Here is a 14,219-nt window from a genome sequence, read left to right as displayed (position 1 = left end):
CAACAAAATACTTTTCCAGCCTTTTGTATTTATAGTTTCACAGGCTACAGATTTTTTTTAAGAGCCTGAAATACCTGAAATTCAAAATTTTTTCTGTTTCTTACTACTTTGTAATCTCAGGCAAATTAATGTCTGAGCCTCAATTTCCTTCTATAGAGATTGTAGGAACAGGTGAGGTTCTAAAGTGCCTAGTATATAATAGGTGCTGAGCAAGTGGCCACTGTGGTTTTGTATTATTACCCTATCCTTGCCAGTGCCAGGACCTCTGCTGTTCAGAGACTGCTCTCAGGGACTGCACAGCCGGTGATGACAGGCAGGCCAGACAGCATCATCACTGGCTGCTCCATGGGCATATTAGTTGCCTCACCGTGTTGCCCAGGAGAGCAGTAGGTCTCTCCTCATCCTGAGAGCATTGAATGAGAAAGAAATGCTCGTCTCTGTAGTTGTATCCAAATGGATGGCCCTGGAATCCGTCTGTGCCACAGTGCTCCTGGGTGCGCTGCAGCCTGACCCACTGGCCTTCTGCCCAGAGCAGCGGGCGCCTTCAGTGCCGTGGCTCCTGGGCTTGGACTTGAGCACAAAGGGGTCAGGGAAGGTGTGCTCGCGGAGCTGCAGAAGACACCTCTCTTCACGTGCCTGTTCAGTATACTTTGCTTTCCACCTAACCCCCTTTTTTTTTTTTTTTTTTGGTGAGAAATTCTAAGTGACTGAGGTAGTCTCCAGATTTAGAGTGAGATTTCTCGAAACTGTTTGCACTGGGGTGACAGGGGTTTGTACATCTCCTTTTTGTTATGGCTTGACTTCCAACTTTTGTTATCGCTTTTATTTTGTTGTGGCAGGACCTTGTTGCTCGCCTGGATGAACTGGGAGGCCTATATCTTCAGTTTGAAGAAGGACTGGAAACAACAGCATTATTTGTAGCTGCCACCTACAAGCTCATGGACCATGTGGGGACTGAGCCATCAATTAAGGAGGTGCCTGTCTAACAGTTCTCAGAAGTGAATCCCAAAGGGATTGTTGACTTTATCTACTCAGGACAGCTTTTTTCAGAGAGGGCTAGTAGTTAGCCTTGGATAGAGTCACTGAATGTCTTAGTTTAGGCGTTGAGAATGAGGAATAGGAAGATGGAATTTCTGTCAAGAAACTAGTTGTTGGTGGGAAAGACAGGTAAACAGATGGTTACACTTGCTATAAATGGGGAACAAACATGTCATGAGGTAGCCACAAGAAGGCTAAGTGTATTGGTCTTGTTTCATTTCCCCTTTCTTCCTGCTTGTCTTGTGAATGCTTTCCACGTTGGTGGCCCATGCAAATCCTCTTTCTCTTGAGAAGTGCCCTGTACTTCAAAATTGCCTGTTCTCCTTCCCCCCTCATTTAGCAGTGGCTAAATCTTAGCTAATCTTTGTTGATTGACATAGTTCACTGAGAGGCATGTGTGTCTACCAGACATCCACCAGGAGTTAATTCTTTTTTTCTTTTTCAAGAGGAGCTTGTTAACCTGAAAGAACCTTTAGTTGGAATGTGTGTGGGAAATCTTTTGGAGTAGGACCCTCTTTGTATTTCTTGTTTGTGGGAAGGTTACCACCCTTAATCTAAAGGACTTAACATACAAGCTGCTGCTGTTTTAATTTTAGGAGAAGAGATTTGGGTTTCAAGTTAGAACTTCCATTTCTTTTGTGCATTAGGAGTTTTGTGCTGAGTTTCTTCAAGTAAACAGTAAATAATTATCTGTCTTGGGTAATTTGAATTAATTTCATATTTTCTGCAGAGGATATGACCTAATAATTTATTCATGTATTGGCATTCTAATGTTGTCTTTGCCTTCATCCTAAGTGTAGGAGGTCTAGAGAAATCATGGTATCTTTTAATTTCTGTTTTGGGTTAAAGTGCAGGAATGTGGGTCTTAGGATACAGATCTTTTAGGGACTCTTACATACAGCATGTTAGATAAATTGTATTTTTCTTATATAACTTAAATTTTCTCTTGCTTTATTCCCAAGCTCCTAGTTACCAGGTATTTGGATGGAGTAATTTTGCTGTCACTGCTTTTGCCATAAGTGCTCTGGTGAATAGTCACCCATTTTAACATGTCATCAGCCTGGTGATGGAAAAATGTAATTGGTACAATTAAAGAAAATTATTTCATGTTGACTGTGAATAACACTGTTGGGAACAAGGGAGCTTTTTTTTAGATGGTAGATTTTAAAAAACAAAACTGTTTGAAATGGAAAATGCTTCCTCCTAAGTAAACAACCTCCAGAATTTTAATAATGCCATTTAGGTTTCGTTTTTTAAAAAATGCTTTCAGTTTTCTCCTCTAAGCAGCCCATTAGTTCTTAATGGAGAGTTATTTTAGTTTCTCTCTAATGTATATTTTGACTATAAGGCTTGGTCTTGTAAATACAGGCTTAACTTCGATGTTCTGCTTAGAGGTGGGCTGAGAGGGAGGTAGCTTAGTTGGGAGGGTGAGGGAAATCAGGAAAGGACATATTTTATTGAGGAAGGACCTAGAAGGCAAACAGACTTACATGTGAATTTTGGTCTTGCTTTTTTTTATGTTAAAACTTGTAGGAGTTACTTCACCTCCTTCAGACTCAGTTTCCTCATTTGAAAAACATTGATAATATCATTCTTTTCAGGGTTTTTGTCAAGATTTGAGTTAATGCACATAAAGCATCTATCACAGTGCCTGGCACATATGGACATTGAACAATCGGCTACTGTTATATGTATTTCACAATATACTTTCATATCTCAGTAGTCATCTAGAAGTACCTTGTGTTTGTCTAGTAAGCATTCAATAAATTGTTGGCAAATAAATGCATGAATTTCAGTTTATACCAGAAGATGGAAAAAACAGACAAATAACCAAATCCAACTTTTAAACCTAAGTGCAGATATTTGCTTTTTCCCTATCACCTTGAATTAATGACTAAAAGACCCTCCATGTGAACACCTAGAAACATACAAGGAATGACTTTGAGTCAGATGGGGAGGAAGGGGTGGCTCGCCCACCTTCCTGCCGGAGGAAGGTCTCGAGCCACATTTGCTTTCCTTTCAGGACCAGGTCATCCAGCTAATGAATACTATCTTTAGCAAGAAGAACTTCGACTCGCTCTCAGAAGCCTTCAGTGTGGCCTCTGCCGCTGCCGCGCTCTCCCAGAATCGCTACCACGTGCCGGTTGTGGTGGTAACCGAGGGCTCTCCTTCTGACACTCACGAACAGGCGATCCTGCGGGTATGACCTCTGCGCCCAAAATGAACTGCCCTGATTGCCATTTCCAGGGTTGGGTTTTCAGAAATCTAAAGACTGCTGCACAGCCAGTTGTCACCCCATGAGGACATACCTGTTAATGTAGAACAGGGCTCATTCCCTTAGCCTGGAAATGGGATAGTCACAAAACCCCTCGAATCCATCAAAAAATGTACTTTTTTCTACAGGTTTTTAAATAATAAGGCTTTCAGTAAATTAAGTGCAAGAAAATTGCATATCTGGGTTCATAACTCCAGATGCATAGAGAAGTCTTGCTTCTAAAATGCATTTTTCAGTACCAAAACTTTCTAAATACATTATTTTAAGACAACTTTTTAAATTCCCAAGTAATTTTGGTACTTAGAGTTGTTAAAATAAATATCAGGTCTCTTCCTCCCTGGTGTTAACTGTATTTTTCTCTCTTTTGATTGCATAGCCCTCCCTCACTCAGCAGTGAACATAGACTTCTCTTTTGTGCTAACTCTAAACAGAGCAAATGCACCATTCTTACATTTGCTTAGAGATTTCATCTCAAATGAGGCTTTTGTTGCTGTTTGGAAATCACTGATAAGCTAACCTCTGTATAACAAATGAAGCATTTTGCCCTGGCTGGTGTGGCCCAGTTGGAGTGTTGACCAGTAACTGAAAGGTTGTGGGTTCAATTCCTGGTCAGGGCACATGTCTAGGTTGCAAGTGCAGTCCCAGGTCCGGGTGCATATAATGCCCAGTCTGGGTGTGTGCAATACCCAGTCCAGGAGCATAGAGGAGGCAGCCAGTCAATGCTTTTCTCTCACATCAGTGTTTCTCCCCATCAGTGTTTCTCTGTCCTTTCCTCTTTCTAAAAAGCAGTGAAAAAATGTCCTCAGGTGAGGATATAAAAAAAGAAATGAAGCATTTTATGTCTAAACCTTGGGGTTCTACCTACGTAGGACAGTTCCATCTGTCCCATCAGTTCTACTTTGATGGCTCCTGCATATATTCTCTTGAGGAAGTGCCCTGTACTTCAGAATTGCCTCTCCTCGTACCTCTAAAAACCTGCATCCCCTCAGCAAAGAATGGGGTGAGAAATAACCTAATTAATATAATTCACCATGAGGCAGGAGGTACTGAGAGAGCATAGTAGAAAAAGTATTGGTTTTGAAGATAGACTAGGGTTTAAGTGCCAGACCAGTGATTTTTTAAAAAAGATTTTATTTATTTACTTTTAGAGAGAGGGGAATGGAGGGAGAAAGGGAGAGAAACATCAGTGTGAGAGACAAATATCAACTGGTCACCTCCTACACACGCCCTGACCAGGGACTGAACCTGCAACCCAGGCATGGGCCCTGACCAGGAATCGAACTGGCAAGTCCTCGCTTTGCAGAATGACACCCAGCCAACTGAGCCACACAGGTCAGGGCATAGACCAGTGATTTTCAACCGGTGTGCTGCAAGAATTTTTAAAACATGCAATACCTGACTATTTAGGTAGGGGCTGACTTCTTTTCCCTTAGATTGTCAAGGAAAAAAATGACAGACAATGCAACAACAGCTGTCCAGTGTGAATGAATGAAAATTATACCTTTTTTTTTTTTTTTTTTGTCAGATTGGCGAAAAATAGAATATATTTTTTAGTGTGCTGCAGAAGTTTAATAATTAGTTTATGTGTGTCCTGAGATGAAAAAGGTTGCTGTCCTAGACCAACCACTTAACTAACTGGCAATGTGGCCTTTGGCAGTCCCTTAACCTCTCGTGGCCTTGCTTTCTTCATCTGTAAAATAGAGATATGCTATCTTTTGCTGACGATTGATGGGAAGATGTAAAGGAGCTGGCCTCATAGCTGGCAATTAGTTGACTTTCAACAAATGATAATTATTAATGTTATCCATATTTCTCCAATTTTCTCATTATCCATACCTTCCTGAAGTATTTCTCCTGCTAATTTTTTAAAAAAATTTAATTTTAATTTAATTTTTATTTTTTTCATCTTCACCTGAGGACATGTTTATTAATTTTAGAGAGAGGGGAAGGGAGGGAGGGAGAGAAAGGGAAAGAAACAGCTATGTGAGAGAATAATAATCAATCAGTTGCTTCTCGTACACGCCCTAACCAGGAACCTGGACATGTGCCTTGACTGGGAATCAAACCTGGGACCTTTAAGTATATGGGACAGCATGCCAACTACCTGAGCTACACCAGTCAGGACTAAATTTTTTATTAAAAGATACTTTAGTACAGTGGATAGAACAGAATGCAGAAAGAAGGGAACATCCATCTGGGGCCAATCATTCTCTTTCTCGGGGCTCTAGTTTCCCTATTTGAAAAGTGAGATCATTGGGCAAGATCATCATTTTTTTTTTCCTCTTCTTTAGAGCTCACTCCCTTCGGATAGAGCGCCCCAGAATAAACTTCTCTACTCCTTCAGCCTTGGTTGCTACAGATAATTTTAAAATTTATTTCCAGTTACAGGTCACCAACGTTCTGTCCCAGCCTCTGACTCAGGCAACTGTTAAACTAGAGCATGCTAAATCCGTTGCTTCCAGAGCCACTGTCCTCCAGAAGACCTCTTTTACCCCTGTCGGGTAAGTCCTGAGGAATGTTTTTATCAGGCACCAGTAAGCTTGTTTTGGAGAGTTAGCTTGCAGCAAATACAGCATAGATTAATGTAGATATTACCAACATCATAAAACCAGATTTATCTAAACTTTGGTTAGGTAAATTGGACCTACTGGTATCAAAATCCTGTATTTGTTTCTGTCTTGTCATTGTTATGTAAGTAGCCAGTTTTAAATTTAATATTTCTGATTTTTTTCTGATGTGTAATACGTGTTTACTATAGGAAAAAATATGGAAAAGCACAAAAAAGAAAATATAGCTCACCCATAATTCTACCATTTAGAAATAACTGCTATTAACATTTTGCTATCTCTTTTATCAGCTTTTTTCTGTGCATATAAATAATTTTTAAAATTGAATTAAGATTATGATTTATCTATAACAGTGTGTCGTGACCATTTTCCCCATAGGATTAAATACTCTTTTACAGTCTTAGTTTTAATGGCTGCATATTATTACTATGTAAATTTAAAAAAATAAAAAGTCAATTTTATGTGAAACTTCGTTAAATGTTAAATTAGTAAGTTACAGAGATCAGGAACTTTGAGTTTTAAAATGCATTTCATAGTCAGCCAAAAAGATATATAGGCAATATGTGAAATAAAAAAGCAAAATCATTTTTAGGAATAACTAGTGGAATGGTAAAAGACATTGGAGATTTTGCTGTGTAGTTACAGTTAAGAATTCACTTTTTTTTTTTTTTTTTAATATGGGACTCATACTGTCACCTGTTTGGCATTTAATTATGGAGTGCTCCCCCAGGGAGGTGGGACTTTAGGAGCAAGGAGGGGAAACAAAGGAAAAGAAGACTTTCAAGACTTGAAAGAGTTGGGTTTTTTTTTTTTTTAATTGTTTTGAAGTTTTCCCCACATTATGATCGTAAGGGCTGTCTCCAGGAGCGCCTCCCTTTGCAGCCAGCGCTCTCGTTCTACTCGTGACTTTCCCTCATGAGTGCTTGTTAACGCCACTGTCCTTCTTAACAGGGATGTTTTTGAACTAAACTTTGTGAATGTCAAGTTGTCCAGTGGTTATTATGACTTCTCTGTCAAAGTTGAAGGTGACAACCGTTATATTGCAAACAGTGTAGAGGTAAGTGCTTTTCTTGTCATCCCTGCTGCCATATTAATATATCCAAAGAAATGACCAAATAGGCACATGGCGTTAATTGTGTGGTATATTGACTTCACTTTATGGCCACATTAATGTGACCATGTTAAAAGAGGGAAGGGTTTACAATATGCTGTTTGACAAACTTAGCCAAGAACTTGATCGCAGTGAGTTTTCTTTTATTTATAAATTATTAATTTTTCATTATAACTTAGTGCTACTATTTTACATGAAGTTTGGGAAGTAGAGAATAAAAATCACCCATAATTCCACTGAGGCATAAGTGTTCTTAAAATATTTTGTGTGGTGGGCCTTGATAGATTTAGAGCAACAGTATTTAATGCTTATTAGGCAATGAAAAGCATGAAGTGACAGGTAACATTGTAGAGAGCTTTTTGGGTAGAGTATAAAAGAAAATTGGTAATCTTTCATAATGAAATGTGCTTCAGATGTTTAGCTGACACCAGTTGGGTTGAAGATTCAAGTGGTTTTAGGGATGGAAAGCTATGCCTCATTTATCTGATGCTTTGTGGAAATGAGGTATTTCACATTAGTGGTTTTCTTAGCTAATTGAAGTTTACCCCTCCAGGCACTGTGGCTTTCATTTTAACCTTTGCGGATAGACATTTACGATGAATTATGCATTTTCCTACTTCCCTAAACTATGGATATAGTTTAGCTTTTTCTTATTCTGAATTAGAATCATTAGTGTGAACCCTTTATTGAATGCCTGTGACATGAAAAGCACATTTCTATGTGCTTTTTTTTGTACATTATTTTATTCTTACAATAACCCCAAGAGATGGGTGGAGTCATCTTTATTTCATAGATGAGGCCCAGAGAGGTAGAGTAACTTGTCTAACGTCATCCAGCCTGTGCTTGGTGAATCCCCTGCACAGTACCAGTTTTGTTAGTATGCCCTGGTGACCAGAGAGTGAACCTAGAGGCTGCAGAATCCTGTGCAGCTCCAGCAGCTGGCCTTTTCATGATATTACTTCCTCCTTTCAGCTGTCATTTCTCAGTATTTCTGTCCCTGTTCTTTGCTGCTTCTACTTGGCTACATTGTCGTGTACTCTGTTGGGTCAGGGGAACTTTGAGTAGTATTGTGCCTTTCCTGAATAGTTAAATATATGCTGTTTGTGACAACTCTTCCCTATCAAATATTTTCTACTCACTTTTTTAAATTAAAATGTTTCATTTGTTATTTGGAAATAATTTCAGACTTAAGTTGCAAAAATAGACTAATTGCCATATACCGTTTACCCAGCTTCCCCAAATGTTAATGTCTTACATAACTAATGTGATTGTCAATGCCAGGAACTTTATACCGATAAAATACTATTAATTAGTCCATAGGCTTTAATTAAAATTCTGCTAGTTATCCTACTAGGGTCCCTAGGATTCAACCTAGGATCACGTAGTTCTTTAGTTGTCGTGTCCTTTTAGCCTTCTCCAACTTAGGATAGTTTGTCTTTAGGACAGTTTTCTCCACTGCAAGGTTGCTGTTTTTCTGCTTTGTAATTAAGTATCTGATGGAGCCAAACTTTGATCTTGCAAATATCCCGATGATCTTGCCTGCAACAGTTGTTATTGCAATATGGTACTTCTACAAAGGTGATTTTCTCTTCCTTTCATTTCTTCTACATTTATTAATTGGAATTCTATTGTAAGAGCAAGTTGTCCCCCCCAAACCCCAATTTATTTATTTATTCAATTATTTACAACACTTTGGACTCATGGATATTTACTCTGTGGATTATGATTCACTATTGTCATCTGTTTTGTTGCTCACATTATCCCAGATTTGGCCTTGAAGAGACTTGGCTTTTTTTAATGATAGGACAAGGCAGCTGGGAAGTTTGACCTTCTCAAAAGTGGGCATTACTTATCATAGGTAGAACACACACATATTTAAAGTTTGGCAGAAAGGAAGATATTTTCTGAACTCTAGTGTCTCTCTTTCTCTCTCTCTCTCCCCCTCCCTCTCCCTCCTCTACCCCATGTCTGACCTTTTCAGGCATGAGACATCTAATCCTATTTCATTTACGAGCACAAAATTTGGATAGGAACTATTGTAGTATGCACTTTTAACCTTAATATCCAGATTCTTTCCATTTTAGTTTCCTTCCTTAGGGGGCCTTATTGGCAACTAAACACATTAAAAGGCAAACTTTGTCTTTTTTTTTTTTTTTGTCTGAAACCTCTTTTTTCTTCTACTTTTACAATCTTGATGACTACATGTTCAGCAGAAGTGCCATACCCCTCCATTACAGTCGTTCTTAACCTCTTTCTTTCTTTCCAGTCAGACTTCTGTTCGGTCACCAAGTCTCTTGATTTCACCTTTGAATGTTCTTTGCATGAACTCTTTGTTCTTCAGTCCCAGTGTTCCTACTCAGGTTAAACTGATAAGGTAGTTTCTAACTAGTTTTATTGTTTTTGATCTCTGCCCTTTTCATTTAATTTTCCGTAAGTGCCACTAGAATGGTAAAATCACATTGTTCCTGTTTAAACATTTCTTTGGTTTCCTGTCGTCTGTGAGTGACGGCTAGGCTTCTTGGCATGGCTTAGAAGGTTCTCCCCAAAGTGCATGCGCATGCCTCAGTGTGTGTGCTTTAGCTCTGGCTGCTCTTGACTGCACACTGGTGCTTAAGTATCCTCATGCCTTTGGACTTCTCTTATTTCCTCCAAGTACTGCTCTCCTTCCTTGCTCATTTGCTGGCCTGCTCATCCCGTAAGGTCCAGTTCAAATGTTGTCCCTTCATCTGTGCTGCCATAGGACTTAATTTTACTTTTTGGTATGCACTATTTTAAATACACAGAAAAGAGCAGAGAATAATCCAGTGAATCCTCATGTACCTACCAGCCAATCATCTTTTTCAAACCCTAACATTTTGCTTTATTTGCTCCATTTTTTTTTTTTTTTTTTTAAGAAAAGCCCCTATGGATTAAATATAAGCTGTCTGTATTCCTCAAACACTTTTTCTTCCCTTTTTCCCCAGATTTGGGGTTTACTGTTCCAATGCCAGTTTTTACACTTCTGCTTCGTATATAGTATGTATTTTTAAAAAACATATTACATTGATTTGCATCTTCTCAAAATTTATATATTATACTCTGTGTTCCTCTGCAATTTGCTTGTTTTCACTCATTATTTTATGACAGCCATATTTACACATGTAGAACTAGAGCTATATGCATAAGTATGGTAATTATCATAAAAGTAATCATTTTTGTGAATAAATTAGATTTTATTCATTAATTTTCCTATTGTTGGACATTTAGATTTTCACTATTACAAACAGTGCTGCTATGAACATTATTAGCACATTTGTCTTTAATTTGTCCCTATGCATGTTTTATTTAGAGCAGTGATTTTCAGTCTTTTATATCTCATGACACACATAAACTAAATACTAAAATTCTGCAGCACACTAATAAAGTATTTTTTTGCCATTCTGACAAAAAAATAAGTATAATTTCAATTCATTCACAGCAGATGTCTGTAGTTGTATTGACTGTTGTGATTTTTTTATTTGACAGTCTAGGGGGAAGAGGACCAGTGCCCCTGACTAAAGTAGTCAGCTCTTGAATGTTTTAAAAATTCTTGCAGCACACCAGTTGAAAATCACAGATCTAGAGCGAAGTTATGGAATGATAGGGTGTGTTCATCTCCCCACTTGATTAAGTATTGACAACTTGCTCTTTTCTTCATATTCTTACCAGTATTTGGTGTTAAGAGTTGTTGATGATTTAGTTATGAACTGATATTTTGTTTTGATGTTTTTCGCTGGTTACTAGTGAGATTGAGGATCTTGTGTTTATTGACCATTTGGGTTTCCTTTGTTTTTATTTGGCTTATTAGTCTTATTTTATTATTCGTATTTTAGGAGCTGTATATATTCTGAATATAATCCTCAGTTATGAACATCAGATATCTTCCTTCAGTGCTGTTTATGGCATCTTTTGGTCCCCAAAAGTTAATTTCAATGAAGCGTAATTTAAAAGTATTTTTTCCTATATTATTTGTGCTTTTTATGTCTTCTTTCAAAAATCCTGTGCTGCTCAAGGTCAAAAAGATACCTTCCAATATTTTTTCAAATTTATTTTTATTTTTTGAAGATTTTATATATTTATTTTTAGAGGCGGGGAGGGAGGAAGAGAGGGAGATAAATATCAATGCATGGCTGCCTCTCTCATGCCCCCCACCAGGGACCTGGCTTGAAACCCAGGCATGTGCCCTATCTGGGAATTGAATCAGTGACCCTTTGGTTCACTCAGTCCACTGAGCCACACCAGGCAGGGCTCAAATTCATTTTTTGATTGTATTTTTTTCCCATTACCATTCATCCCTCTTATATCCTGCTGCAATTACCACACTGTTGTTCATGTCCATGTTTCCAGTATTTTCTTCTAAGTTTTTAAGTTGTTTTTACTTTATAAAGTTTATTTTTCTTGCCATAGTTTTTACACATTATCTCTAATTTGTAATATAATACAAATTTTGCATTGCATTACCATTGTTTGCTTATGTGTTGCTCTTTCAATGGGTTGGGAACCCCTGTGGGTGGAGACCAAATTTGTTTTTTCAGTGCTTAGTTTCCATCTCAGACCACTTAAAGGAAGAGAAGATGTTTTCTCGCATCCCCTTATAACTATGGTAACTTGTCATCTAGGGCTGAGCCTTTACCCTATACAAAGTAGCTTGGCTTTTTTTTTTGTAAATAGCTTTATTGAAGATATAATTGTGCAACCATGACCACTATCTGATTCCAGAACATTTTCATCACCCCAAAAAATAATCTTCAGGTCTACTAGTAGGTACTCCTTATTCTATAGGACTATATCCTCCTCCCAGTCCTGGCAACTATTAATCTACTTTTTGTCCCCATAGTTTGCCTGTTAGGGACATTTCATATAAATGGAATCATACAATATGTAGACTTTTGTGTCTGGGCTTTTTAACTTAACATTTGTTAAGGTTTATGTTATAGCATTTATCAGTACTTTATTCCTTTGTATGGTTGAATAATATTCCATTATATGGATATATCATATTTATGCATTTATCAGTTGATGGACATTTGGGGTATTTCCACTTTTTGGATAATAAATATTGATGTTATGAGCAGTCACATGCAAGTTTTTGTTTGAATACGTGTTTTTGGTTATTTTAGGTATGTGCCTAGGAATGGAATTACTGGGTCATATGATAACTATATTTAACTTTTTGAGGAACTGACAAACTGTTTTTCAAAGAAGCTGCAACATTTTACATTCTCTAGCAATGTATGAAGATTCTGCTTCTCTACATTCTTACCAACACTTAACTTTTTTTTCCCCTATTCTGGCCATCCTAAGTGTGAAGTGGTTATCTCATTGTGATTTTGATTTGTATTCCCCTGGTAACTAATGATATTGAGCATCTTTTCATGTGTTTTTTGGTGATTTGTGTATCTTTGGGGAAATGTCTGTTCAGATCCTTTATCCATTAAAGATATTTTTTTGTCCTTTTATTTCTTTCTTCTTGATATATATATGTACACCTCTTATTTTCTTTTCTAATTACATTATTTGTCTTTCTATTCCTGAGTTATGTCTTCTTTTTATATTCTGGGTACAAGGCTCTTATGAGATATATGATTTGCAAATACCTTCTCAGAGTCTGTAGGCTGTCTTTTCACTTTTCTTTTGAAGCACAAAGAGTTTTAATTTTGATGAAGTCCAATTTCTTTATTTTCTTTCACTGCTTGTGCTTTAAATGTTATATCTAAGAAACCATTACCTAATCCAAGCTCATGAAGATTTAATCCTGTTTTTTTATAATTTTATAGTTTTAGCTTTTACAGTTAGGTTTCTGATCCAATTTGAGTTAATCTTTATATATGGTGTGAGGTATGGGTCTAATTGTCTTCTTTTGCTTGTGGATAGCTAGCTGTCCTGGTACCAGTTGTTGAAAAGACTCTTCTTTCCCTGTTGAATTGCCTTGGCATCCTTGTCAGAAACAGTTGACTAAAAGATGAGTTAATTTCTAGACTTGCTATTCTGTTTCATTAGTCTGTATTTTTATGCTGTCTTGATTACCATAACAGCTTGGCTTTTTGTGCAAACATCACGTCTGATGTTTGTCTAAGTGTTTCTATGGTTTTTGGGAAAATTATCTAAGTACAAAATAGCAGAAATGGTTAATAGCTGTTATTTGTGCAATGAAATAAGCCCCTATTAAAGCCATTGGTGTCCTTTTACTTCACAGTGATGGAGTATACGTTACACAGTCTCCTCTCTTCCTCTTCATTACATTAGAGCTTTATATATGTGTTTGTGTGTGTGCATGCTCTGACCTCTTCCACACATGCAGCTTTACTGTGTAATTTCAGTAATAGTCACACTTTCAGCCTTAGAGTGGGTCAGCAGGTCCTGTTTGCTCTCCTGAGGGATGCTTGACATTGGTCAGAGAGTGCATTAAAGGTGGTTTGGTGGGGAAGGCCTGTAATAACACTCGTCGACATTGGACTTGGTGTCATGGGAAGCATGGGTTTTAAAACTATCTTTAGCATTAATTGCCCCTAATGCACCGTCATTTTTGACAGTAATGAGCTAAACAGGGGGTTATTACTCAGCAGAAAGACTGCATTTCCTGGAGTTAAAACATTTTTTGAGGTGCATGTGGCATGCAGCACAAGCAAAGAAAGGACTTAGCATGATTCACTGTAAAACAGGCTTAGCTGCATTTAAAGTGGCTAAACAAGCCCCTTTGCTATTATAAAAACTAATCTTGCAGTGTTCATTTAAAGGAAGAAGCAGCTAACCAACAGGAATCCTACTCTGAACCCTTTACAACAGAGCTTTGAAAAAAGTTACAATGATTTTATTTCTCAGTTTGCTTTAAAAGAGCATAAAAATGCTTTTCAATGTTTTCAGAGACCCATTTGTAGTAAGACTTTAGGAGCAGAAGGATGTTTTAATCTCTTCCCTATTTACGGACAGCTGTGCACTGTTTCTGTGCAGTAAAGAAAGCTGCAGCTTAGGGGCCTTTTAAAATTAAGGCTGAGAGCAAACCCAGAACGACTCGAGTTGTCTGCAGTTTGCCTTTCCACATGTCTGTGTTCTTTGGGAATGCTTATGATGTTTTTAGAACAAACACACAATTGAATCTTGATTTTAGCAGGCCTTAGCGACCATGTTATTGTTGCAAGTTTATAGTCAGCATTCTAAGTAAAAACCTGAGGAGCCTTACACAAATCTTTAAACATCAGTTTGTATACAT

General features: G+C 37.6%; 1 protein-coding gene across 2 annotated transcripts in view; it reads left to right on the top strand.

Annotated features, from left to right (window-relative positions):
- The window catches only part of RPN2 (ribophorin II), a 52,515-nt gene that overhangs the window by 20,047 nt on the left and 18,249 nt on the right, over nucleotides 1-14,219 (top strand). For both annotated transcript variants that reach the window (XM_054573785.1, XM_054573784.1), the window contains exons 6-9: nucleotides 840-974; nucleotides 3,062-3,238; nucleotides 5,696-5,814; nucleotides 6,832-6,937. In XM_054573785.1, coding sequence (XP_054429760.1) covers nucleotides 840-974; nucleotides 3,062-3,238; nucleotides 5,696-5,814; nucleotides 6,832-6,937 — 537 coding nt within the window. The remainder of the gene's footprint in view (nucleotides 1-839; nucleotides 975-3,061; nucleotides 3,239-5,695; nucleotides 5,815-6,831; nucleotides 6,938-14,219) is intronic.

The sequence above is a fragment of the Pteronotus mesoamericanus genome, unplaced genomic scaffold (assembly GCF_021234165.1).
Source record: "Pteronotus mesoamericanus isolate MK-2021 breed Mesoamerican mustached bat unplaced genomic scaffold, CSHL_Meso_final contig_25, whole genome shotgun sequence".
Lineage (NCBI taxonomy): Eukaryota > Metazoa > Chordata > Mammalia > Chiroptera > Mormoopidae > Pteronotus > Pteronotus mesoamericanus.
Note: the sequence above shows the minus strand (reverse complement) of the source record. Positions and strands in the feature narration are given on the sequence as shown.